Here is a 26,797-nt window from a genome sequence, read left to right as displayed (position 1 = left end):
TTTTTGACGTTTTGTGGAAAAGTCCAAAAATCCAGTAGTGAACATGGCCATTTTCAAACCAGAGAAACATCCAACTTTTTGTTTTTTTGTTGGATGTTTTTGTGTTCAGTGCATCTATCTTTTAGGACCATTTTCTTGGGGAAAAAAAAAGTCCAAGGGAAAAACGGCCCAAAACAAGTCATTGGGATAGATGGGGTACGAGTATTGTTAGTAGACTGGCCACACAGATATACCGGTAGAGCAGTGGAGCACCCTAGGGGTCACTGCCACTATTTCTAAATATCCCTACCTTAGAGCTGTGGTTTTGGGCATCTCTCCCACCAATCCCAGTCTGTCACTGCATTTATGTTATACAACCCCCCCCCCCCCCCCCGTTTTTATCTGCTCAGCTAAGCTTCTGATCTGATTATTGTTTCCTAACTAACTGCTTATTGGCTATTTGTATTTGATATCTGATAATCTGAGAAAAAGATTTAAAAACTGCTTTAAATCTGTATTAGATCTTGTTTTTTTTCCTGTTTCCAGTGTGGAGCCCCCCTCCCCCACCTGGTTTTGTTGTAAGCAATTTTGTGAAGCATAGGTGTGGCTGGCTAAGCTTCCATGAGGTCTGTCTGTTCCTGAGGAGCTGGAAGGAGTTGGAAGCTCAGATAAGAATTTTTCTGCCACTATTTCTAAATATCCCTACCTTAGAGCTGTGGTTTTGGGCATCTCTCCCACCAATCCCAGTCTGTCACTGCATTTATATTTCTGGTGCATTTCAGATACAGCTCTAGAGATAGGTTACAGCAAACACATTCCACAGGTTTTAAGCTTCAAGCCCTGATGTTGGAGGCAGACTTAGACGTTGTTGCAATCACAGAGACATGGCTCAATGGTTCCCATGAATGGGATGCAAACATACCAGGCTATGATCTATTTAGGAAGGATAGAGAGGGTCTGTATGTGAGAAATGATATCGCAGGGACTGAAATGACAGGAACCTGGGGAAAGGAAGAAGTGATATGGATCACCTTAAAAAGAGATGATAGAACCGCTGTCCACATGGGTGTTGTCTATAGACCTCCGACACAATTGGAGGAACTAGATAAAGATCTGATCGCAGATATTCAAAAGTTGGGAAAGAAGAGAGAAGAGCTGTTGCTGGGAGATTTCAATCTGCCGGATGTAGATTGAAAGGCTCCATCTGCAGAATCGGAAAGAAGTAGAGAGATCGTGGATGCTTTCCAAAGTGCTCTGCTCAGACAAATGGTGACGGAACCCACGAGAGAGGGAGCGACGCTGGATCTGGTGCTCACAAATGGGGATAGTGTGTCAAATGTCCGAGTGGGTGCCCACCTGGGCAGCAGTGACCATCAAACAGTTTGGTATGATATGACAGCTGAAGTGGAGGGCGGCCACTCAAAACTCAGAGTCCTGGATTTCAAGCATGCTGACTTTAGTAAAATGGGGGAATACCTGAGGAAAGAGCTGATGGGCTGGGAGGACGTACGAGAAGTGGGAGGACAGTGGTCCAGGCTGAAAGAAGCTATAAATAGGGCCACAAACCTTTAAGGAGAGTAAATAAAAGCAAGAGAAAAAGGAAACCAATATGGTTCTCCAAGCAAGTGGCTGAGAAAATAAAGGCTAAAGAGTTGGCATTCCTGAAATACAGAAAAACTCAAGAAGAGGAACATGGAGAGGAATACCAGATGAAACGGAAAGAAGCCAAGAGAGAGAGAGACGTCTGGCGAAAGCACAAGCGGAAGAACAAATGGCTAGATATGTAAGGAGGGGTGACAAAAATGTCTTCAGGTACATTAGTGAAAGGAGATAATGTAGATAATGAAAGAAAAAGCAAATTTGCTAAATAGATACTTTTGTTCTGTTTTCACAGAAAAAAATCCTGGAGAAGGACTGCGATTGACTGGCAAAAGTACATATGAGAATGGAGTGAATATAGCACCGTTCACGGAAGTGAGTGTGTATGAACAACTTGGAAATCTAAAGGTGGACTAAACCATGGGACCGGACGGGATCCACCCCAGGATATTGAGGGAGCTCAGAGAGGTTCTGGCGGGTCCTCTTAAAGATTTGTTTAATAAATCCTTGGAGACAGGAGAGGTTCCGTGGGATTGGAGAACAGCGGATGTGGTCCCTCTTCACAAAAGTGGTGATAGGGAACAAGCTGTAAACTTCAGGCCGGTAAGCCTCACTTTGGTTATTGGAAAAGTAATGGAAGCGATGCTGAAGGAAAGGATAGTGAATTTCCTGGAAGCCAATGTTGCAAGATCCGAGACAACATGGTTTTACCAAAGGTAAATCGTGCCAAATGAATCTCATTGAATTCTTTGATTGGGTGACTGGGGAATTTAATCATGGACGTGCTATAGACGTAATCTACTTAGATTTCATCAATGTTTTTGACACGGTTCCCCACAGGAGGCTCTTAAATAAACTGGACAGGCTGAAGATGGGACCTGACGTGGTGAACTGGATTAGGAACTGGTTGACGGATAGACGCCAGAGGATGGTGGTAAATGGAATTCGCTCGGAGGAGGGAAAGGTGAGTAGTGGAGTGCCTCAGGGATTGGTGCTGGGGCCGATTCTGTTCAATGTATTTGTGAGTGATATTGCCAACGGGTTAGAAGGAAAAGTTTGCCTTTTTGCGGATGATACTAAGATTTGTAACAGAGTGGACATCCGGGAGGGAATGGAAAACATGAAAAAGGATCTGCAGAAGCTAGAAGAATGGTCTAATGTTTGGCAATTAAAATTCAATGTGAAGAAATGCAAAGTGATGCACTTAGGGAGTAGAAATCCACAGGAGACGTATGTGTTAGGCGGTGAGAGTCTGGTATGTACAGAAGGGGAGAGGGATCTTGGGGCGATAGTATCTGAGGATTTAAAGGTGACGAAACAGTGTGACAAGGCGGTGGCCATAGCTAGAAGGTTGCTAGACTGTATAGAGAGAGGTGTGACCAGCAGAAGAAAGGAGGTGTTAATGCCCCTGTATAAGTCATTGGTGAGGCCCCGCCTGGAGTATTGTGTTCAGTTTTGGAGGCCGTATCTTGCGAAGGATGTAAAAAGAATTGAAGCGGTGCAAAGAAAAGTTACGAGAATGGTATGGGATTTGCGTTACAAGATATATGAGGAGAGACTTGCTGACCTGAACATGTATACCCTGGAGGAAAGGAGAAACGGGTGATATGGTACAGACGTTCAAATATTGAAAGGTATTAATCCGCAAACAAACCTTTTCTGTAGATGGGAAGGCGGTAGAACTAGAGGACCAAATGAGATTGAAGGGGGGCAGACTCAAGAAAAATGTCAGGAAGTATTTTTTCACAGAGAGAGTAGTGCAACCTTGGAATGCCCTCCCGGGGGAGGTGGTGGAGATGAAAACGGTAACGGAATTCAAAAATGCTTGGGATAAACATAAAGGAATCCTGTTCAGAAGGAATGGATCCATGGAAGCTTAGCTGAGATTGGGTGGCGGGACTAGTGGTTGGGAGGTGGGGCTAGTGCTGGGCAGACTTCTTTGGTCTGTGCCCTGAAAATGGCAGATATATATCAAGCTCACTATAATAAACTTGGGTTCAGAATAATTTATCTTTTTATATATATATATATATATATATATATATATATGTATGCACTTTAAAAAAATGCTAAAGTGTTTTAAATTGTTTTAAATGTGCTCAGACCATACCGTTTACACCCATTATATCCCCAAGAGGAATATGTGGTGGTGTCACAATGGAACCATCATTGCACATCTGATGTTCCACCTCCTAATATTCGTGTATGTACATACAGCTGAGCCCAAGTAGATCTTAATTAAAGGGAGTTATTTTGATGGCAAGATTGGAATGGATGAATGATATGTGATTTTAATGAAGCACAAGCACGAGCACAATATACCCCAAGGGAAGTGAAATAATTATGTGAATATGTGTGTATATTGCATTGTGGGTTGGTTTGTGTAAGATATGTGGGGGAAGTGAGATCAGGGTGTCATGAATTAACATATTCCTCCTCTAGGTTTAAACAAACGTTGAATTGTATGTTTTATTATCCATGTATCAGAGGGTAATATGGAATGTACCATAAATTTATGGGCGGAGGTTTGAGCTCAAGTCTAACAATATTTAATGTGAGTAGTTTATGACTTATACATATGTATTATAGATATATGCATACATCGGTGATTAAGATCTACTTCGGCTCAGCTGTATGTACATACATCAATATTAGGAGGTGGAACATCAGATGTGCAATGATGTTTCCATTGTGACACCACCACATATTCCTCTTGGGGATATAATGGGTGTAAACGGTATGGTCTGAGCACATTTAAAACAATTTAAAACACTTTAGCATTTTTTTAAAGTGCATACATATATATATATATAGATATAGATATAAGTACATAAGTACATAAGTAGTGCCATACTGGGAAAGACCAAAGGTCCATCTAGCCCAGCATCCTGTCACCGACAGTGGCCAATCCAGGTCAAGGGCACCTGGCACGCTCCCCAAACGTAAAAACATTCCAGACAAGTTATACCTAAAAATGCGGAATTTTTCCAAGTCCATTTAATAGCGGTCTATGGACTTGTCCTTTAGGAATCTATCTAACCCCTTTTTAAACTCCGTCAAGCTAACCGCCCGTACCACGTTCTCCGGCAATGATATATATAGATATATATATAAAAAGATAAATTATTCTGAACCCAAGTTTATTATAGTGAGTTTAAGGTTTAACTTGGTTTGTTGGATTTGTTCTTCCTGATTTCTTGTAAGATATATAGCAAGGTCAGGTATACACATAAAGTAGCACATATGAGTTTATCTTGTTGGGCAGACTGAATGGACCATACAGGTCTTTCTCTGCCGTCATCTACTGTGTTAACTGCACTGGTCTTCACATAAAATGTCCCAGGTACATATCTCACCGTTACCTCTTTATATTGTATGTTGAGCCCTCCAAAACACACCAGAAACCTCGGTACACCACTAAGTAGCCCTTATATCTGCATTTGTCACATATATATATATATATATATATATAGGTACGGTAGGTTTTTGGTTTGTTTTGTAGGGCTCACAAGTTCAACCATTAGTGTACCAATTAGAATCGGATATGGTCCTGAGTCCCCTTCTCTACAGTGCACTGCACCAACCACTAGGCTACTCTAGGGACCTGCTTGCTGCTCCATTAGGACTGGCCATAACAACTGAAGCTGGTACATACTGTTTCTTTCACATCTTTGGGGGGGTGGTAAGGAGTCAGTAAGTGGGGGTCATGCCTTAATTCCTCCAGTATTCATCTGATCATTTAGGGCACCTTTTTGTGACTTAGTTATGATTGAAATAGGTCTATACCAAAATGGCTAACTTTTAGCCTGGATGTTTTTGCTTTGTTCCATTATGGCAAAGAAACATCCAAATTTTGGGTAGATCCCAGATCCCTCCTCCAACATGCCCCCTTGTGATTTGTACACACAGCAAAGAAAAATTGTCTCAAATCCCATTTTTGAAAATTGAGGTTTGGATGTTTGTTTTTGTGTGTGTGTGTGTGTGTGTGTGTATATATCTATATAGATAGATATGGAACACTTGCCCTTTCAGCTAACAATTAAGATGTTCCCTATAAGTACATAAGCACCGACATGCTGGGAAAAGACCAAAGGTCCATCAAGCCCAGCACTCTGTCTCCGACAGTGGCCAATCCAGGCCCCAAGAACCTGGCAAAACCCCCCAATTTAATAATGATCAATGGACTTTTCCTTCAGGAATCTGTCCAGACCCCCTTTAAACTCAGCAAGGCCAGCTGCCGTCACTACCTTCTCCGGCAATGAGTTCCAAAGTCTAACTATTCGCTGAGTAAAGAAAAACTTTCTCCGATTTGTTTTAAACCTACCACATTCTAATTTCATCTTGTGTCCCCTGGTTCTATTATTGTTAGAAAGTGTAAACAAACGCTTCGCATCTGTCCACTCTACCCCACTCATTATTTTGTAGACCTCTATCATATCACCCCTCAGCCGCCTTTTCTCCAGGCTAAAGAGTCCTAGCCGTCTTAACCTCTCCTCATAGGGTGGTTGCCCCATCCCTTTTATCATTTATGTCGCCCTTCTCTGCACCTTCTCCAATTCCTTTATATCTTTTTTGAGATGAGGCGACCAGAACTGAACACAATACTCCAGGTGCGGTCGCACCATGGAGCGATATAACGGCATTATAACATCCTCATGCTTGTTTTCCATCCCTTTTCTAATAATATTCTATATTCTATTGTATAGTACGAAGAGTGTTAGCATCATATCTGTATATTTACTTTATGTTCCAATGCATGCTTATTAAGGTGTTTCATCTATATTGTGCTGAAATGTTCTTCCATGCTGCCTATTGTGGTACCATTGATGTTCTGATGAAACTTATCGTATTACTGTTATCTAATTATTTTACAGTGCTGTTAAATATTTATTTCTCAGAGGACAAGCAGGCATAATTTTCTCACATGTGGGTAACATCATCCACGGAGCCCAGTGCAGATACTGCCAAGTACACTGTCACTTTAAATGTTTGAGGCTGTGCTCCCACTGTGCACGTGCGGGAGCCTTCCCACCTGATGTGTTTTTCATGGAACAGAGGTGGGTTTTTGAATCTCTCCTTAGCGCGTCAAAGTTTGCTTTTTTGGTATCTTCCCTTTCTTGGGATATTTTTTTTTTCTTCTAATTCCACTTTTTTTTCTATATTAATGTGTTCAATTTAATCATTTTTTAACTTCATTTTTTGGCCCTTGGGACCTCTGAGCCCTTCTATTGTTCGGGTACCGTCAACCATAAGAATAGCCATACTGGGTCAGACCAGTGGTCCTGCTTCCAGCAGTGGCCAATCCAGGTCACAAGTACCTGGCAGAAACCCAGTTAGTTACACCATTCCATGCTACCAATCCCAGGGCAAGCAGTGACTTCCCCCATGTCCATCTCATTAACAGACTATGGACTTTTCCTCCAGGAACTTGTCCAAACCTTTTTTTTTAAACCCAGATACACTAACCGCCATTACCACATTCTCCAGTTATGAGTTCCAGAGCTTAACTACTCTTTGAGTGAAAAAATATTTCTTCTTATTTGTTTCAAAAGTACTTTTTGAATGAGTGAAAAATAAATTAATCTCCATCTGCTCCACCACTCAGGATTTTGTTGACTTCAATCATTTCCCCCCTCAGCTGTCTCTTTTCCAAGCTGAAGAGCCCTAACCTCTTTAGCATTTCCTCATATAGGAGCAGTTCCATCCTCTCTATCATTTTGATTGCTCTTCTTTGAACCTTTTCTAATTCCACTGTATCCTTTTTGAGATACGGTGACCAGAAATGAACACAATACTCAAGTGAGTTCGCACCATTGGAGTGATAGAGGCATTATAATATTTTTGGGCTTATTTTGCATCCCTCTCCTAATAATTCTTAGCATCCTTTTTGCTTTTTTGGCTGCCGCCACACACTGGGCAGAAAAGTTCACTGTATTGTCTACAATCAAGCTCATTTTCAAAGCACTTAGCCTCCCAAAGTTCCATAGAAACCTATGGAACTTAGCCTCCCGTGCTTTGAAAATATGCCTACATGACACCTAGGTCTTTTTCTTGAGTGCTGACTTCTAAAGTGGACCCTAGTATTAGCCCATTTTCCCATCTATGTCAGTAAGGGTGCCGAGTGGCTTTAAGAAGTGTACTCAATGCAATAGGACCATGTCAGTCACAGACCCCCCCCCCCCCCCCCCCCCCCCCCCCCACCCCCACCCCAACTTGGGTCCGGAACACTACAAGTGAGGATCCTTAAAGCACTCAGAGTCCTGTATGGAAAATGTTTTGGTTCTACATCGGCATCCACATCGAACATAGCAAGGGATTTGGCACTCAACGTGGAACCTGCATCGGCGTCAACATGAGGTGCACCAACACAACATCGAGATGGTCCAACATTGGACTTTGCACCGCAACAGTGCAAAAACTCTACGTCCTCTTCATCGGTATTGCATGCATTGAGGGACCTGCAGTGAAAAAGCCTAAGAAGTATTGCCATCGTTCTCCCTCCAGACACTCTTGACACCTCCTCTTCATCAATATCATCAATGCACAGGAAGTGTCCATGCCACACTGACTGCTCTCCTTCTCTCCAACTAATTTCTAATTGAGAGCCTTCAAGGTATTTGAAATCTCGTATGCTTGCATAGGCTATAACTCAGGCTGTGTCCACACCGCTTTCTCAACTAGTACTGATGCCGACTCTATGCTCCAATCTACGCTATGCTCAAAGAGGAGCTCTCGGGGCTTACTGAATTCAGTCTATTCAGGCTTATGGGGTGCTTGCACCAGCCTTAGCTCCAGCCCATCCATACATCGGAGAGACAGTCACGAGAGAGGTCCCACACACCAGCTCGATGCCGAATATCGGGGGCAGCACGAACCCGACCAACACACGCATCGACATTGGCAGAGGAACTTTCTCCAACCTTGGAGACTTGTCTGCCTCGACACACCTTGACGCAGAGCTGATATTCTAGTTGACATTGTTCCACATACTTCCCAAGAACAGTATTTTGAAGAGTCATACTGTGACCTTTCCTAGGAGACAGATCAGGACCTTTCAGCTGAGGAGTCCTATGGCATCCCATCTGATTCTTTTATGTCACCTGAGAGAAGTAGGTCTTCTCCAGAAAGTAGTATTGAGATGGCTCAAGTTATACCTTTCAAACTGGAGACAGAGGAAAAACTTTAGAACTCTTTGAGATTCTAGATTATGACTCTCCTCTTTGAGAGGGAATTACTGTTCCACTTCATACAATTATGAAAAATACTGTCATCAGAAACTGGGAGACAACATTGACAGTTCAAGTTGCTCCAAAGAAAATTGACACAATGTATAGGATACAGAAATGCACTTGGTTTGTGAAAACTCAATTACCTTATCATTCTCTAGTTGTGGAATCTGCTTTAATACAAACTCGCAGTGCTAGATCTCATGCCTCTGCTCCTCCAGGCAGAGAAGCTAGAACGTTGGACTGTTTTGGCAGAAAAACATTTCAGGCTTCAATGCTAACCAATCACAGATTATCAACTTTATTCTACAGAGTACTGTTTTGCAGAATTTCTTCCCCTTGAAAATGTTGAAGAGTTCCATGAGATTCACAGAAAACTTGTGGATTGTCCTAAATATCTGGCAGGGCAATCCTTTGATGCCTCCTCATGCATTTCTGCCTTAGGAGTAGCAATGCGGCATCTTTCCTGGCTCAGTGTCTCAGTCTTAGAATCTGTGGTCTAAGAGTAACTAGCGGACATCTCTTGTTGTGGAGATAATTTGTTTGATAAAGTTGAAGTGACTGATCTAATTAAAAAATCCAAAAAACAGATAACTAAAAATATCCAGGCCACAGACTTCTTCTACCTCTTCTAGAAGATTTGCAGGAGGATTTTAGTGCTTCAAATACTATATGTCTAAGTTTCATTACACTCCTACTGCTACTCCTCCTCCAGCTCAAAGAAGTTCACCTGAATGCTCAAGTGCAAGGCAGTAGTGGGGTCAAAAATCTAACTTCTCAGTCTAAACAACAACCCAGTTTTTGACTCCTTTCTAGAGAGCATTATCATAATACAGTTGTCCGTGCCAAGCGACCTATTGGTAGTATGGCAACTCATTCTCTTTCATCAGAGGTGGCCTCTCATAATCTCTTACCTTTGGGTACTACATACCATACAGCATGGTTATGCTCTGCGTTGGTGAAAAGACATCCCGACCAACCACCAAGAGCCTCTTTTCAGTTCGTTCCAGATGACACTACTTCGAGAGGAGCTCTTGGCTCTCCTCTGGCAGAATGGAATAGAACTAGTTCCTTTGCTGAACAGGGTTCAAGGGTTCTATTCCAGATACTTTCCCATATCAAAAAAGATGAGGGGTACGACCAATTCTTTATCTGCGAGACTTAAACAAGTTTCTATACAGAGAAGAATTTTGCATGGTTTCCCTAGGATTGTTACCATGATACAACTCAATGATTGGATTTGCTCTCTAGATCTCAAGGAGTCATACATGGACATACCTGTCCCACCTGCACACAGAAAGTTCCTTCACTTCTGCTGTGAAACTCCCCACTATCAATACAAGGTCTTACTGTTTGGCTTGGCTTTAGCTCCATGAAGTGCCTGATAGTGGAAGCTGCACTAAATCTGACAGTCTAAAAATCTTAGGTGTCACCATAGACTGCAACCTGACACTTAGCACACAAATATCAGTCACTACGAAGAAAATTTTCCACACTACGTGGAAACTGAAGCACATTAAAAACTACCTCCCAAGGGATGTATTCCATACACTAATATAATCTATAGTCCTCGCCCATGTTGACTACTGCAACGGAATTTATGCCAGATGCAAGGAACCATCACTAAAAAAAAAGCTGCAAACAGCGCAAAGCACAGCAGCAAGACTAACAATTCGAAGAAAAAAATGCTTTGAAAGTGCACGACCACTATTCCAAGAATTATATTGGCTCCCAGTTAAAGCAAGGATATCCTTCAAGATATTCTTGTTCGCCTACAGAATAATCTTCGGCTTTGCACCAGAATACATGACAAACCTAACTGAACTACCTATACGCAATGCAATCAAGGTGCTAGAACCTATCTCACCCTGCACTTTCCCATATGTCAAGGAATAATATACAAAGCTTCATACTCAACCAACTTCATATACATCTGTCCCAAAATATAGAAAACTTTACCAAAGGCCCTCACAGGCATGAACAACGACTTGGCATTTAGAAAACACATGAAAGCCCACTTCTTCAAATAATCCTTCCCTGATGACCCCCATAAACAAACCAACCCAATACACAATGTTACTGAATCTCTAACAATAATTGAACTAGACAAGCACTAACACACAACTATGTACCATGCATAACCAAAATAACGTGTAAGCCATATTGAACCGATTCCCTATTGGAAAATGTGAGGTACAAATGCAGAAATAAATACATTTCACAATATCATTTGAATAAAACTGTAGAAAGGGTCATAGAGTCCCTTTTCATAGTGACAGATTACTTGTGCATTTCCAGATTTTTCTGTTATGTCCAGAGTTAGGAACTAATGTGTTGAAGGTATTTTCCTATTTTATGCCCATGAAAAAATACTGCAACACAAACAGTAAATCTAAATTATTTCATAGTATTCATTGAAATGAACAGTCGTGAACTGCAGAAACAGTACCCTTTTAAAGTTACAGTGGTATTAAAAAAGCTGCATAAAGCACTTTTGTCAATCAAATGTAAACAGTGGTCAGTTAATTTTACATTTCTGAAAACCAAATTGAGAACAGCATACCTCACATTAATGCAGTTTTACCTAGATACAGATTAAAAATAAAACATTGCAAACACATAGAGAACAAGGTATTTTCTCTTCAAAGAATCTGGCAAAGATCATTTTCTGATGGGTTGTCATTCGTTGTCATCAGGGGTTTGGTGTTTATTAGGTTGTTTAAGTTTGTATAATTTTTTTGTGTCACTATAGTTTGAGCCTGTTTTTTTTTTTTTTCTTGTAGTATTGCAAAGGTGTAAATACTTTCTGGAATGTAGGTGGCTTCTCAGATTGTGTTAGAAGTTTTAGCAAATTTGTTTTTTAAACGAAAGAAACAAAAGATCAAAGAAGGCCTAAAAAACAGGAATGTACAGTTACTACAAGGGAATCAAGTATTAGAAAACTGAATGTAATAGGATGCATTTTGAAATGGCTAGCTCTGAAATAAAATTAAACTCTTGATCTAAAGTGTTGTGAGGTGTAGCTAACTGATCTGCTTTATCTGCCAAGTTTTTCAGTCCCCACATTGATTGCAAAGCTCAGTCCCCACCCATGTCCTTAATAGAATTTCTATTTTAGGTGCATTAATACATTAACTACCTTGTGCTGACAGTTAACACAGTGCTGCACTACTGTTGAGGTATGTTTACATTGTGCTAAACAACTGTTGTTTAGTAAATAGCTCTCTTTGTCAACTACCTTGTGCTGACAGTTAATACAGTGCTGCACTACTGTTGAGGTATGTTTACATTGTGCTAAACAACTGTTGTTTAGTAAATAGCTCTCTTTGTCTTATCCTGCATTGACGTGGTAAATTAGATAATTTTAAATATTCATACCTTAAATTTTAACAGGGGTGAATACTGCTGCAGAATTCAATTCATTGGAGCTGGAGCATGAACTTGACAATGTGAGAACAGCGAAAACCAAACTGGGTAAGACACATTTCCTTTGTTTCTCAAGTTGACTACTACACATTGTACAATGTTTAATAAATTTACTATACAACTCCTGATCAGTTTACAACAATACAAAACAAAAATTTTTCAGCAGCACAAGTTCTTGAACAGAGAAAGGAATAAAGAAAAGAGCTTACAGAATACTGTATCTTCTTGTTTGCAGCCTGGCCTGCCATCAGCCAGCCCCCACTGATAATAAAACAAAATACTGTATCACTAAATACTAAGGAAAAATGAGTTTGAAACCCAGTCTTGAACCTCTTAAAATTCACCTGTGGTGTCCCCCAGGGTTCTATCTTATCCCCTCTCCTGTATTCCTTAGTCCCTTTTCTGCCTTTATTCAATCTATTCAATCAGGTATTTCATGTTATTTCTATGCAGACGACATCCTACTTCTCTTTTTCCGACTGACCCTTTTTCCTCTTCTGTCACCCCTGTTGAAAACTCCCTTATTTCAGTTGCTGACTGGCTTGCTGATCACAAGATGGTCCTGAATCTGCAAACACTGTAGCCTGCTGGTTTACTGGCGGCCTTCCCGTTACCACCTCTCCTCTTCACCTTATGGGAACAGATATTCTACCAGTTGACGCCTTCCGTTATTTGGAGTCATCCTAAACTCCCAATTTTCTTTTATACAATACATATCTAATGTCTGTAAAACTAGCTTATTTATTTTGCATAAATTACTCTGTTCGCTGATATTTTAGTCCTCAATCCTTTCACTCTCTTGTACTGTCCCTTCTAATTACAAGACTTGATTATTGTAATATCATTTACGTAGACATCCCCTGCTACCAATTTAAAAAGTTACAATCTCTGCAAAACGCTTCCATTCATCTTCTGTGTCACATCGATTTGAGTGTTCTCCCCCCCTGCTGAAATCTCACCACAGCATTTTGTAGACCTCAATCATATCTCCCCTCATCTGTCTCTTTTCCAAGCTGAAGAGCCCTAAACTCTTTAGCCTTTCCTCATACGAGAGAAGTTCCATCCCCTTTATTATTTTGGTCACTCTTCTTTGAACCTTTTCTAATTCTGCTAAATGTTTTTTTGAGATATGGCGACCAGAACTGAATGTAATACTCAAGTTGCAGACGCACCATGGAGCGATACAAAGGCATTATAGTATTTTCGATCTTATTCACCATCCCTTTCCTAAAAATTCCTAGCATCCTGTTTTTGGCCACCTCCGCTGCACACTGAACAGAAGATTTCAGGATATTATCTATGACACCCAGATCTTTTTCGTGAGTGCTGACCCCCAAGGTGGATCCTAGCATCAGGTAACGATGATTCGGATTATTCTTTCCAATGTGCATCACCTCACATTTGTCCACATTAAATTTCATTTAAAATTTGTATGTCCAGTCTACCAATTTCCTATGGTCTTTCTGCAATATTTCACAGTCCGCACATGTTTTAAGAACCTTGAATAGTTTTGTATCATCTGCAAATTTAATCACCTCACTCGTCGTTCCGATCTCCACATCATTTATAAATATGTTAAATAGCACCCGTCCCAGTACAAATCGCTGTGGCACTCCACTGTTCGCCTTCCTCCACAGAGAGAAATGACCATTTAACTCTACCCTCTGTTTTCTGTCCAATAACCAATTCCTAATCCACACCAGATCCTTGCCTCCTATCCTATGACACTGAATTTTCTCAGGAGTCTCTCATGAGGAACTTTATCAAAAGCTATCTGAAAATCTAGATACACTACATCAACCAGATCACCTTTATTCACATGTTTATTCACACCCTGAAAGAAATGAAGCAAAATGGTGAGGCAAGACTCGACTTGGCTGAACCCATAATGACTCATGTCCCATTAAACCATGTTTGTCTACATGTTCTGTAATTTTATTCTTTATAATAGTTTCCGCTATTTTGCCCGGCACAGATGTCAGGCTTACCGGTCTATAATTTCCCGGATCATCCCTAGAACCCTTTTTAAAAATCGGCGTCACATTGGCCATCCTCCAATCTTCAGGTACTAAAGACAATTTTAATGACAGTTTACATATTAGTAACAGCAGATCAGCAATTTCATGCTTGAGTTCTTTGAGTACCCTTGGATGTATGCCATCTTTACTACTCTTTAATATGTCAGTTTGGCTCAGTACATCTTCCAGGTTCATCGAGATTTCTTTCAGTTCCTCTGCATCATCACCTTTGAAAACCATTTCCGGTACAGGCAGATCTCTTACATCTACTTCTGTAAAGACAGAAGCAAAGAATTCATTCAGTTTCTCCACTATGACATTGTCCTCCCTGAGCGCCCCTTTTGCTCATTTGTGATCTAGCGGTCCCATGGATTCTTTCGCAGATTTTCTGCTTCTGACTTGCCTGAAAAAGTTTTTACTGTGAGTTTTAGCCTCTGTGGCAAGTTTCTCTTCATATTCTCTTTTAGCCTTTATTATTATTATTTATTACATTTGTACCCCGCGCTTTCCCACACAATGCAGGCTCAATGCGGCTTGCATAGTAATTTGAAATACAAAGTTAAGAATAGAATTTTCAATAAAACAGTATTAAAACAACGTAAAGTCAGGCTTAGTAGTGTATGATAAGTTGAGCTATTAATGCTTTGCATCTGACTTGCCAGTGCTTATGTTGCTTCTTATTTTCTTCATTTGGGTTCTTTTTCCATTCTTTGAAGGGCAGTCTTTTGGCTGTAATGGCCTCTTTTATTTCACCTTTTAACCATGCTGGCTGACGTTTTCGCTTCTTTCCACCTTTGCAAATACGTGGAATGCATCTGGCCTGGGCTTCCAATATGGTATTTTTGAATAACATCCATGCCTGATTTAGTGTTCTAACCTTTGCAGCTGATCCTTTTATTTTTTATTTATTTATTTATTTATTTATTTATTTATTTATTTATTTATTTATTTATTTTAACAAGCCTTACATCTTGTAAAAGTAACACAGAGTTAGAAATTTGTTTTAAACAAAAAGTTTTCACAAAACAAACATCATTATTATTAATCTCTTTCTTAGACCTCAAAATTGGGGGTTATTCCATAAAGATAAGGAGATCTTTTAAATACAAAATCATAAAGGAATCGGCCTAACTCAAATTCACTTTCTTAATATATTAATCAGTTGTTAAACTATTCACTGGGATCCACTGGAGAGCCTTTTTTGATCCAAGAAACTTTTTAGTTGCTCCGGCTCGAAGAAAACATATTTAACATTTAAATATTTTACAATACATTTACATGGATAGGACAAGAGAAATGAAGCTCCCATTGCCCTAGTTTCCTCTCGAAGTGCAAGGAATAGTTTCCTCCTGTCTTGAGTATTTTTAGTCACATCCGGGTATATCCAAACCCGGGATCCACAAAAGATTTTCTTGGAATTTTTAAAATACAGTTTTAATATAGCACTGAGATCTTGTTCAAAAACTAACGATATGATCAAAGTTTGACGCTGGGTAACCACTGAAAAAGATTGTTCCAGAAACATTGAAAGATCTTGTATTTCTTGTTCATTCCCTCCACAAACGGCCTGGTCTCCGATTTCTTTCACTACCCCATCTTTCTTTTTAGACAAAGGAATATAGTAAATTTTATTTACTGGAGGAATATGAGATGGGGAGTATTGTAAATTTTCAATCAAATACTTTCGAAATAATTCCATCGGGCTCAGGCCATTTATTACAGGAAAGTTCAATATTCTTAAATTGAGATGTTTGTTAAAATTTTCCATTTGTTCAATCTTCCTCAGTATCGCCAACTTATCTTTAATCAAAGCTGTGTTAATCGTTTTCAGAGTCGCTACTTCCAATTGCATTGAATCAATTCTAGTTGTTGTATCTGTTTTTAAGTTTTCCACAGTTTCAGTTAAGTCATTAACTTTACTCACAAGTGATGTGGTCTCCCGGGCCGAATTCGCTACCGTCTTTGTAAGATCTTGTATGGCTTTCCAGATCAATTCCAGCGTCACCACCTGGGGAGCCCGAAGCTCCAAGAATGATTCCTCTGCTCTCGCTGGGGGGGAGCCGCCATCCACAGATCCGTCACCCTCGTCTTCCGAAGCAATCGGGTCTGACCCCCTCTCCCGTTGATGAGCTGGACAAGGTGGGGGATTAACCTCCGGCGGCGAAAGAGTTGTTTCTATTGCCTGGTGGGCCGACGCTCCTTCGTCAGCACCCACAGCGGCCCGCTGAACGCCAGTATCTTGTGTGAAATTTGTTGTGAAGCGGTCAAGCGTCGTCTGGATAGGCGAAGAGGTACGAACCGTTGGCGGTAGGTTCTTTACCGCTCCTTTCCTCTTAGTATGAGGCATTTTAGGAAATAGACAAGGTAACAGTTTTTAATCGAGAGTAGCTCGATCGCTCACATTCAACATCGAGTCACCATCTTGGAAACGCCCACCCTTTTATTTATTTTTTAACCATGTTCATTTTTTTATAGTCAACTTTTTGAAAATTAAATGCAACTACAGTAGATTTCCTTTGCGAGTTTATCCCAGATAGTTCAAACTTGATCATGTTATGGTCACTGTTTCCCAGGGGATCCAGCACTGCCACCTCTAGCACTATTTATTTATTTATTTATTTAGATTTCGCTCACACCTTCTTCAGTAGTAGCTCAAGGTCAGTTACATTCAGGTACTCTGGATATTCCTCTGTCCCAGGAGGGCTTACAATCTAAGTTTGTAACTGAGGCAATGGAGGGTTAAGTGACTTGCCCAAGATCACAAGGAGCAGCAGTGGGATTTGAACCAGCCACCTCTGGATTGCAAGACCGGTGCTCTAACCACTAGGCCACTCCTCCACTATGCCCTGCAAGCCACCAAGGACCAGATCCAAAATGGCTCCCCCTTTCGTCTGTTCCTAAACCAGCTCCTCCAAGAAGCAGCCATGTTTTACATCTTGAAATTTTATCTCCCTGGCACTTCCTGATGTAACATTTATCCTGTCCATATCGGGGTTATTGAAATCACCCATTATTATAGCGTGGCCAGCTTTCCTGATCTCTGTAAACATTTTTTTCATCCGTCTGTTCGTTCTGTCCCGGCGGACGGTAGTACAACCCTAAAAGAATACTCCTTCCCGTCACACCTGGAATTTCTATCCATAATAATTCCACACTGCTATCTGTCATGTGAAATGTTTATTTTATTTGACTGTGTTCCCTCTTTAACATATAGCGCAACTCCCAGCCAATTCGATCCTCTCTATCATTGTGATGCAATTTGTAACCTGTTAACACAGTGTCCCATTGATTGTCCTCTTTCCACCAAATCTCTGATATGCCTATTATATCTACCTCATCATTTAGTGCTATATATTCTGACTCTCCCATCTTATTATTTAAGGTTCTTGTATATGTATACAGGCACTTCAAATTGTATTTTTTTTTCTTTTGATCTACAAGCTGCTTAGAAGTTGAAGGGGATAATGTTCATCCTTTATCTTGTTCTCTCTAAGCAAACCTGGCTTACTTTCAGCATTGTTGAAATCTCTCTACTAGGATTTCCTAAATGTCCTGTTTCCATAGTATCCTTCAAGGATGCTCCACACTGAATCATGCGATCCTGGGTGATTGTTGGCTCCCCCCCCCCCCCCCCCCCCCATTCTAGTTTAAAAGCTGCTCTTGCTCCTTTTTAAAAGTTAGCACCAGCAGCCTGGTTCCATCCCAGTTAATATGGAGCCCATCCTTTCGGAACAGTCTCCCCCTTTCCCAGAATGTCAACCAGTTCCTAACAAATCTAAATCCCTCATCCATACACCATCGTCTCAACCATGCATTGAGATTTCGGAACTCTGCCTGCCTTTTGGGTTCTGCGCATGGAATGGGTAGCATTTCTGAAAATTCTACCCTGGAGGATCTGGACTTCAACTTTCTACCTAAGAGCCCGAATTTGGCTTCCAGAACCTCCCTCCCATATTTTCGTATGTCATTGGTACCCACATGTACCAAGAGAGCCAGCTCCTCCCTAGCACTGTCTTAAGATCCTGTCCAGGTGACGCATGAGGTCCACCACCTTCACACCACGCAGGCAAGTCACCAGGCGATCCTCAGGTCTGCCAGCCACCCAGCTATCTATATGCCTATTGATGGAATAGCCAACTACAACAGCTGTCCTAATCCTTCCCGCCTGGGCAGAAGTTCTTGGAGACATATCCTCTGTGCGAGAGGATAGTACATCCCCTGGTGGGCATGTCCTGGCTACAGGAGTACTTCCTACTTCACCAGGGTGATGCTCTTCTTTTAGGAGACCTTCTTCCTCCAAAGCAGCACAGGGGCTGCCATACTGGAGGTGGGATTTCTCTACAGTGTCCCTGTAGGTCTCCTCTATGTAGCTCTGTCTCCCTCAGCTCCACCAAGTCTGCTACTCTAGCTTTCTTTTCTTTCTCCCCCCCCCCCCCCCCCCAAAAGACTAAACTAAGCCTCCAGTAGGCACAGCAGGACCATCTGTTACTGCTGTGGTACAAAGTTCAAGTTTTAAAATTAGGGGGAAAAGAGTATGGAGATTAGTTGATAAAGTTTGCTTTTTTATATTTGTATTCTTCCTATCACTAACCTACAATTCCTCCTTTAAAACCCAATCTTTAAGTTCCCAAAGCACAAAGCAAAATAATTTTCACTTACCAGAGAAATGTCCTCTTCTCTCAGAACTTCTCAGAAAGAGGGACCTCTCCTCTTTATATAGTTTTGAATCTAAGGAGACTTCTTCAAACAGACCCTTTCAAGCTAACTCAGTAATCAGGTTGCCCTTAATAACCTTTGCAAATATTCTACTTCCTCACACCTTAACACCTAATTCAGGTCAGTAGCAGTGCTTACCTCTCCAGCAATCAAAGAACAGAAAATAACTGTCTTTTACATCAAGATTTGGGCTTTCCTACTATCCTTTTTAAAGTTCTTTGGCTGTTAAATTTTTACCTCTAGAAAAAGTTTGTTTAAAACTATGGGAAAAGTGTTGTATTTTTATTTATTTTTTATTTGTTACATTTGTACCCCACATTTTCCCACCTATTTGCAGGCTCAATGTGCTTACATAGTGCCATCAAGGCAATCGCCAGGTCAGTTGATAAATATATGGATGCATAGTGCTTGAATGAGGAATTATAGAGGGTCAAAGGTAATGAAGATTGTATATTGTCCGGTACAATCTTTGGTCATACTGTGTTGCTGGGTGAAGGGTTTACATTGGATCATTGGGGTAGGCCTTTTTGAAAAGGGTGGTTTTTAGTGATTTCCTGAAGTTTAGTTGGTCATGGATTGTTTTTACAGCTTTAGGGAGCCCATTCCATAGTTGTGTACTTATGTTGGAGAAGCCGGATGCGTAAGTTGTTGTGTGTTTAAGTCCTTTGCAGTTTGGGGAATGTAGGTTTAGGTAGGATCGTGATGATCAGATACTGTTTCTTAATGGTAGGTCTATAAAGTCTATCATGTATCCTGGGACTATGCCATATATAATTTTGTGGACCAAAGTGCAGATTTTGAAGATGATCCTTTCTTTGATTGGGAGCCAATGCAGCTTTTCTCGGAGGGGTTTTGCTATATATCAGTCTGGCTGCTGTATTTTGGGCAGTTTGGAGTTTCTTCGTGAGTTGTTGTCTGCATCCCACATAGATACCATTGTACACTATTGGGCTTATTTTCAAAACAGAAAAACGTCTAATAAAGTAGCATTTGTACGTTTTTCTCACAAAAATGTCCAAATCAGTATTTTCGAAACCTATTTTTAGATGTTTTTCAATGAAACGTGTCCAGATCTCAAGGGGGCGTGTTCAGGCCGGGACTTGGGCATTCCTAAGACTTAATGTTTTTCAGCCATAATGGAACAAAACAAAATCGTCTAGGAGTAAGACGTTTTGAGCTAGACCTGTTTTTATAACGAATTAGGTACAAAAAGTGCCCTAAGTACCCAGATGACCACTGGAGGTCATCAGGGATGACCTCCCCTTATTCCCCCAGTGGTCACCGACCCCCTCCCACCCCCCAAAATGTGATGAAAAACATTACTTGCCAATCTCTATGCCAGCCTCAGATGTTGTACTCAAGTCCATTAGAACAGCATGCAGGTCCCTGGAGTAGTCTAGTGGTTGGTGCGGTGCACTGCAGACAAGTGGACACAGGCTCCTACCTCCCCCTACCTGTTGCACTTGTGGACAAAATTGTAAACCCTCCAAAACTCACCAGAAACCTACTGTACCCACATAAAGGTGCCCCTTCACCTGTAAGGGCTGTGGTAGTGGTGTACAATTGGGGGTAGTAGGTTTTGTGGGGCTCAGCAGACAAGGTAAGAGAGAGCAGTGGTGAGATGTGTACCTGGGAGCATTTTATTTAGTCCACTGCAGTGCCCCCTAGGGTGCCCTGTTGCTTTCCTGGGATGTCAGGGGGACCACTGTACTATAAATGCTGGCTCCTCCTACATCCCAGTGGCTTGATTTTGTGCGTTTTGCACTTGGATGGGGTTTTTTTTTCCGATATTAAAAAAAAAAAAAAAAAAAAAAAGATAGACATTTTTCTTTTTTGAAAATGGCCTTCTTTCCTATTCAGATTTTTGATGTTTTTTGCAAAACATCCGAAGTCTAAGACATTATATCAAAATTCCCCTCCATAGAAGCTAGTTAATAATCCTTGCTTTTCTCTTTTTTTTTTCCCCCCCCCTAAGACTGAACTAGGTCTGCTGTTCCTGCTAGAGCTATCTGTTAACACTGTTGTACAATCTGTTAACACAGTTGTACAAAGGTAAAGGGTATGGAGATTAGTTGATGAAGTTTGCATTTTTATATTTTTGTTTTGCTTATCACTAACCTATAATTCCTCCTTTAAATCCCAATCTTTAAGCTCCCAAAGCACAAAGCAAACTAATGTTCACTTACCAGAGAAATGTCCCCTTCTCTCAGAACTTCTCAGAAAGTTTGCCAGATAACAGGGCCCTCATGTCACCGGGCTGCTCGTAGTACAAGTACCTTACCTGTAAAGTGACAGAAGGAAACTATGATTTCATGAGCTAAATTCTGATCCATAGATCCCGCAACCCAATGCAGTCCTTCAGTAGAGAGTTCCCCGGGAGATGCGCAGGAGCAGTGCCCAGCAGAAGATCTTGACAAAGCATTTGAATAACATCTGGCACTGAGAATCCACCACGGTCTCTGGCACCCCCTGGAACCGGAGATTCTGCTGCCGGGATCTGTTTTCTAAATTCTCCAACTTCAACAGCGCCTCCTCTTTGTGCCATTCCAGCTGAGTCACCTGGGTTTGCAAATGGTTAACAACCTCCCCATAAATGTCCATCTGGGTCTCTCTTTCCCCCAGTCAAGTTCCAAAGTCTGCCAGCTTTTTTTTAATCTCTGCAAATTCATGATGAATCTCAACAACCAACTCACTTTTCAACTCCTGGAGCCTGTACCTGATTTCTTCATGAAACAGCTCCAAATCTCCTCCGCACGCTCTGTAGGCTCTGCCACATTTTGGAAATGTGCCGAGACAGCTGTGGCACTGCGGTCTGTGAGAAAGCTTTAATATTTGTTTGCTGTATTTTTGCTGCCATTGGAGTATTGCTAAAGTGCTCAGCAATGAAGGAATGGCCACCCCAGAAGACTACTGTGCTGTAGGGGTTTTTTTCAAGTCTATTTTGCGTAATGTCATTTCCCCCTTTATGTAATTCTCTTTTCATTTTTCTTTTCTGCCTCTGTCCTCCCATAACTAGTATTTCACTCTTTTCCTTCTGTCTCATTCTATAGGCCTCAAGCTCCCTTTTTTCACCTTTGACCTACCCCACCATTTTTCCATTATCTACTTCCTTCCCCATCTTATTTCTCTGCTCATTATCCCTGATTGTCTCATCCCCCCCCCATGTCACTCTTTCCTTAGTTTCTGTTTTTTTCCTACCACTCCCTAATACCCTTTTCCACCCTCTGTGCTTAGTTCTTCCCACCCATGAACTATTTCCTCTTGCTTCTCATTATTTCATTATCCAAGCCCCTTGTGTTTCTCATCCTCTCCTCTACCTCTAACTATTCTTTCTCGTACCCCTTGCTTATTTTCTCAATGTGATTTTTATTATTCTGCATCGCTTGTTTGTCGGCATTTACTGTTAAGGCAGCTACACCTCACAACAGCACAGTCCAGGCCCTTGTATCAGATACCAGTTGTACAAGGACACCTCCCACAATCGACTTACATACAGTGTCAACTGCTTTATAAGGTGCGTCTTGTTCCGCAACTTCAAGTTTAGTGTTACACTCCTTTTCATCACGTGATGTTGCCTTACTGAATTGTAGACCCATTAAGTGTAAAGTGTCCCTCATTAGGGACTATATGTATTCATTTAAGTGTCAGATCCTTTGTCTTATGAAAACTTAGTTGGGGAAGGGGAGGAGAGTTTTTCTTTATCACTGTCTCCCCACTGATTATGATGTCCTTTTTAAGTCCCACTCATCAAAAAAAAAGGAGTGGAGCTTGCTGCTGTTTATGCCATTACCCTCTGCTTAGAAGAGAGCCTCCATACTCATATCTCTGACCTTTTTATTGCTCCCCTCCCCACCATGGCAGACCAGTTGGATGGATCTTTGCTACCAGACTGTTGGAACAAAAGGATATGAAGGTACCCAAAGAGAAAAGACAACCCCAAATCACAAATGTTGAAGCACATACCAGGAAATGTACATGGAAAGCGATGGCCACAAATGCTCGCAGTCTAAGCAATAAAGTTCATGACCTTCAAGCCCTGATGTTGGAGGCAGACTTAGACATTGTTGCAATCACGGAGACATGGCTAAACGGTTCGCATGAATGGGATGCAAACATACCAGGCTATAATCTGTTTAGGAAGGATAGAGAGAGAGTCGTAAAGGTGGAGGAGTAGCCCTATATGTGAGAAATGATATCACAGCGACTGAAATGACAGGGACCTGGGGAAAGGAAGAAGCGATATGGATCACCTTAAAAAGAGAGGATAGAACCTCTATACACGTGGGTGTTGTCTACAGACCTCCAAAACAATTGGAGGAACTAGATAAAGACCTGATCGCAGATATTCAAAAGTTGGGAAACAAGAGAGAGGTGCTGTTGCTGGGAGATTTCAATCTGCCGGATGTAGATTGGAAGGTTCCTTCTGCGGAATCGGAAAGAAGTAGAGAGATCGTGGATGCTTTACAAAGTGGTTTGCTCAGACAAATGGTGACGGAACCCACGAGGGAGGGAGCGACACTGGATCTGGTGCTCACAAATGGGGATAGCGTGTCAAATATCTGAGTGGGTGCCCACCTGGGCAGCAGTGACCATCAAACGGTTTGGTTTGATATTACAGCTAAAGTGGAGAGCGGCCACTCAAAACTCAAAGTTCTGGATTTCAAGCGTGCTGACTTTAGTAAAATGGGGGAATACCTGAGGAAGGAGATGATGGGCTGGGAGGAAATACGAGAAGTGGAAGGACAGTGGTCCAGGCTGAAAGAAGCTATAAATAGGGCCACGAACCTGTATGTAAGGAAAGTAAATAAAAGCAAGAGAAAAAGGAAACCAATATGGTTCTCCAAGCAAGTGGCTGAGAAAATAAAGGCTAAAGAGTTGGCGTTCCAGAAATACACAAAAACTAAAGAAAAGGAACACAAGGAGGAATACAGGATGAAACTGAAAGAAGCCAAGAGAGAGATACGTCTGGCGCAAGCGGAAGAACAAATGGCTAGAAATGTAAGGAGGGGTGACAAAAATTTCTTCAGGTATATAAGTGAAAGGAGAATGACTAAAAAGGGAATTGTGAGCCTAAAAGGTACTGCGAACCGCTATGTGGATAATGATGAAGAAAAAGCAAATTTGCTAAATAGATACTTTTGTTCTGTTTTCACAGAAGAAAATCCTGGAGAAGGACTGCGATGGACTGCAAAAAGTACAAATGAGATTGAAGTGGATAGAGCACCGTTCACAGAAGAGAGTGTGTATGAACAGATTGAAAAGCTAAAGGTGGATAAAGCTATGGGACAGGATGGGATCCACCCCAGGATATTGAGGGAGCTCAGAGAGGTTCTGGTGGGTCCTGTTAAAGATTTGTTTAACATATCCTTGCAGACGGGAGAGGTTCCGAGGGATTGGAGAGCAGCGGAGGTGGTCCCTCTTCACAAGAGTGGTGATAGGGAAGAAGCTGGAAACTACAGGCCGGTAAGCCTCACTTCGGTTATTGGAAACGTAATGGAAGCGATGCTGAAGGAAAGGATTGTGAATTTCCTGGAAGCCAATAAGTTGCAAGATCTGAGACAACATGGTTTTACCAAAGGGAAATCGTGCCAAACGAATCTCATTGAGTTCTTTGATTGGGTGACAGGAGAATTGAATCAGGGACGAGCTATGGATGTAATCTACTTAGATTTCATCAAAGCTTTTGACACGGTTCCCCACAGGAGGCTCTTAAATAAACTGGATGGGCTGAAGATAGGACCCGAAGTAGTGAACTGGATTAGGAACTGGTTGACTGACAGAAGCCAGAGGGTGGTGGTGAATGGAATTTGCTCGGAGGAGGGAAAGGTGAGTAGTAGTGTGCCTCAGGGATCGGTGCTGGGACCAATTCTGTTCAATATATTTGTGAGTGACATTGCCGAAGGGTTAGAAGGTAAAGTTTGCCTATTTGCGGATGATACTAAGATCTGTAACAGAGTGGACACCCGGGAGGGAGTGGAAAACATGAAAAAGGATCTGAGGAAGCTAGAAGAATGGTCTAAGGTTTGGCAATTAAAATTCAATGCGAAGAAATGCAAAGTGATGCACTTAGGGAATAGAAATCCTCGGGAGATGTATGTGTTAGGCGGGGAGAATCTGATAGGTATGGACGGGGAGAGGGATCTTGGGGTGATAGTATCTGAGGATCTGAAGGCGACAAAATAGTGTGACAAGGCGGTGGCCGTAGCTAGAAGGTTGTTAGGCTACATAGAGAGAGGTGTGACCAGCAGAAGAAAGGAGGTGTTGATGCCCCTGTACAAGTCGTTGGTGAGGCCCCACCTAGAGTATTGTGTTCAGTTTTGGAGGCCGTACCTTGCGAAGGATGTAAAAAGAATTGAAGCGATGCAAAGAAAAGCTACGAGAATGGTAAGGAATTTGCATTACAAGACGTATGAGGAGAGACTTGATGACCTGAACATGTATACTCTGGAAGAAAGGAGAAACAGGGGTGATATGATACAGACGTTCAAATATTTGAAAAGTATTAATCCGCAAACGAACCTTTTCCGGAGGTGCAAAGGCGGTAGAACGAGATGACATGAAATGAGATTGAAGGGGGGCAGACTCAAGAAAAATGTCAGGAAGTATTTTTTCACAGAGAGAGTAGTGGATGCTTGGAATGCCCTCCCGCGGGAGGTGGTGGAAATGAAAACGGTAACAGAATTCAAACACGCGTGGGATAAACATAAAGGAATCCTGTTCAGAAGGAATGGATCCTAAGGAGCTTAGCCGAAGATTGGGTGGCAGAGCCGGTGGCGGGAGGCGGGGATAGTGCTGGGCAGACTTATACGGTCTATGCTAGAGCCAGTGGTGGGAGGCGGGGCTGGTGGTTGGAAGGCGGGGATAGGGCTGGGCAGACTTATACGGTCTGTGCCCTGAAGAGGACAGGTACAAATCAAAGTAGGGTATACACAAAAAGTAGCATATGAGTTTATCTTGTTGGGCAGACTGGATGGACCATGCAGGTCTTTTTCTGCCGTCATTTACTATTTGACAGCGCACTGCTCTGATTTTCATGTAGGTACTCTGTCTCGCAATGACATTGTGTATTAATCAGGGCCATACGGTTGATTTGTTCTTTACCCCTACCTCCACTTCTTTTTCAGTCCACCCTTTTTCTTACACTCAGTTATCCTGATCTGATCATTATCTGATTCAGTTTTTTCTTTACTTCCTGGACTCTGTGTCCTGAAAATTATGTCTAGTTTCCCATGTTGGACTAAGTATGTCGATCCTATATCTTTGCTTTCATTTGTTTCCTGTTTCCCTTTTGATTTTCTGTCCTTATCTTTAACTGACTAGATTGATTCATGGGATTCAACACTGAAATTTGTCTTCACTGTGTTGACTTCATCTACTCTCTCTTCTCACCCTGGCTCTCGTAAACATCCACTGTATCGTAATCTGTGATTCTTTAAACGTCTGCTGAGAAGAGCAGAATGTCAATGGAGAAAGTCTAGGATACCTGCAAATTTAGAACTTTGTAAAGCTCGTCACCATGAATTTAATTTTCACTTGGAAAAATATTGTTGTTTGCCTTTTTTTCTACAAGAATTTTAAAATCCTAGCAATCCTACTAGGGAGCTTTACTCAGTTTTTCATACGCTTACCAACGGGGAAGGGAAAATGGGTGTGACATCTATGCCGTCAGCTGATTGCTAGGCAAATTATTTTTCCAATAAAATTTCTACTTTGATCACACCTTTTCCACCACTAATACGTTCTCTAGATAGTTTACTCCAGATTCTGTCTCTCAGCAGAGAAGCCCTATGGGATCTTTAGTCTGGTCTTCTTTTCAATCCCAATCACTAGCCC

At 41.6% G+C, this 26,797-nt stretch overlaps 1 protein-coding gene across 3 annotated transcripts in view; it reads left to right on the top strand.

The window, feature by feature from the left end:
• Positions 1 to 26,797, top strand: part of LMBR1 (limb development membrane protein 1) — a 291,341-nt gene that overhangs the window by 210,034 nt on the left and 54,510 nt on the right. For all 3 annotated transcript variants that reach the window (XR_003941628.1, XM_030198592.1, XM_030198605.1), the window contains one exon: positions 12,198 to 12,278. Coding sequence is in view for 2 of the 3 variants with exons in the window: in XM_030198592.1 (XP_030054452.1) it covers positions 12,198 to 12,278 (81 nt within the window). In the remaining variant the exon portion in view is untranslated. The remainder of the gene's footprint in view (positions 1 to 12,197; positions 12,279 to 26,797) is intronic.

Source organism: Microcaecilia unicolor, chromosome 1, assembly GCF_901765095.1.
Source record: "Microcaecilia unicolor chromosome 1, aMicUni1.1, whole genome shotgun sequence".
NCBI classification, from domain to species: Eukaryota; Metazoa; Chordata; class Amphibia; order Gymnophiona; family Siphonopidae; genus Microcaecilia; species Microcaecilia unicolor.
Note: the sequence above shows the minus strand (reverse complement) of the source record. Positions and strands in the feature narration are given on the sequence as shown.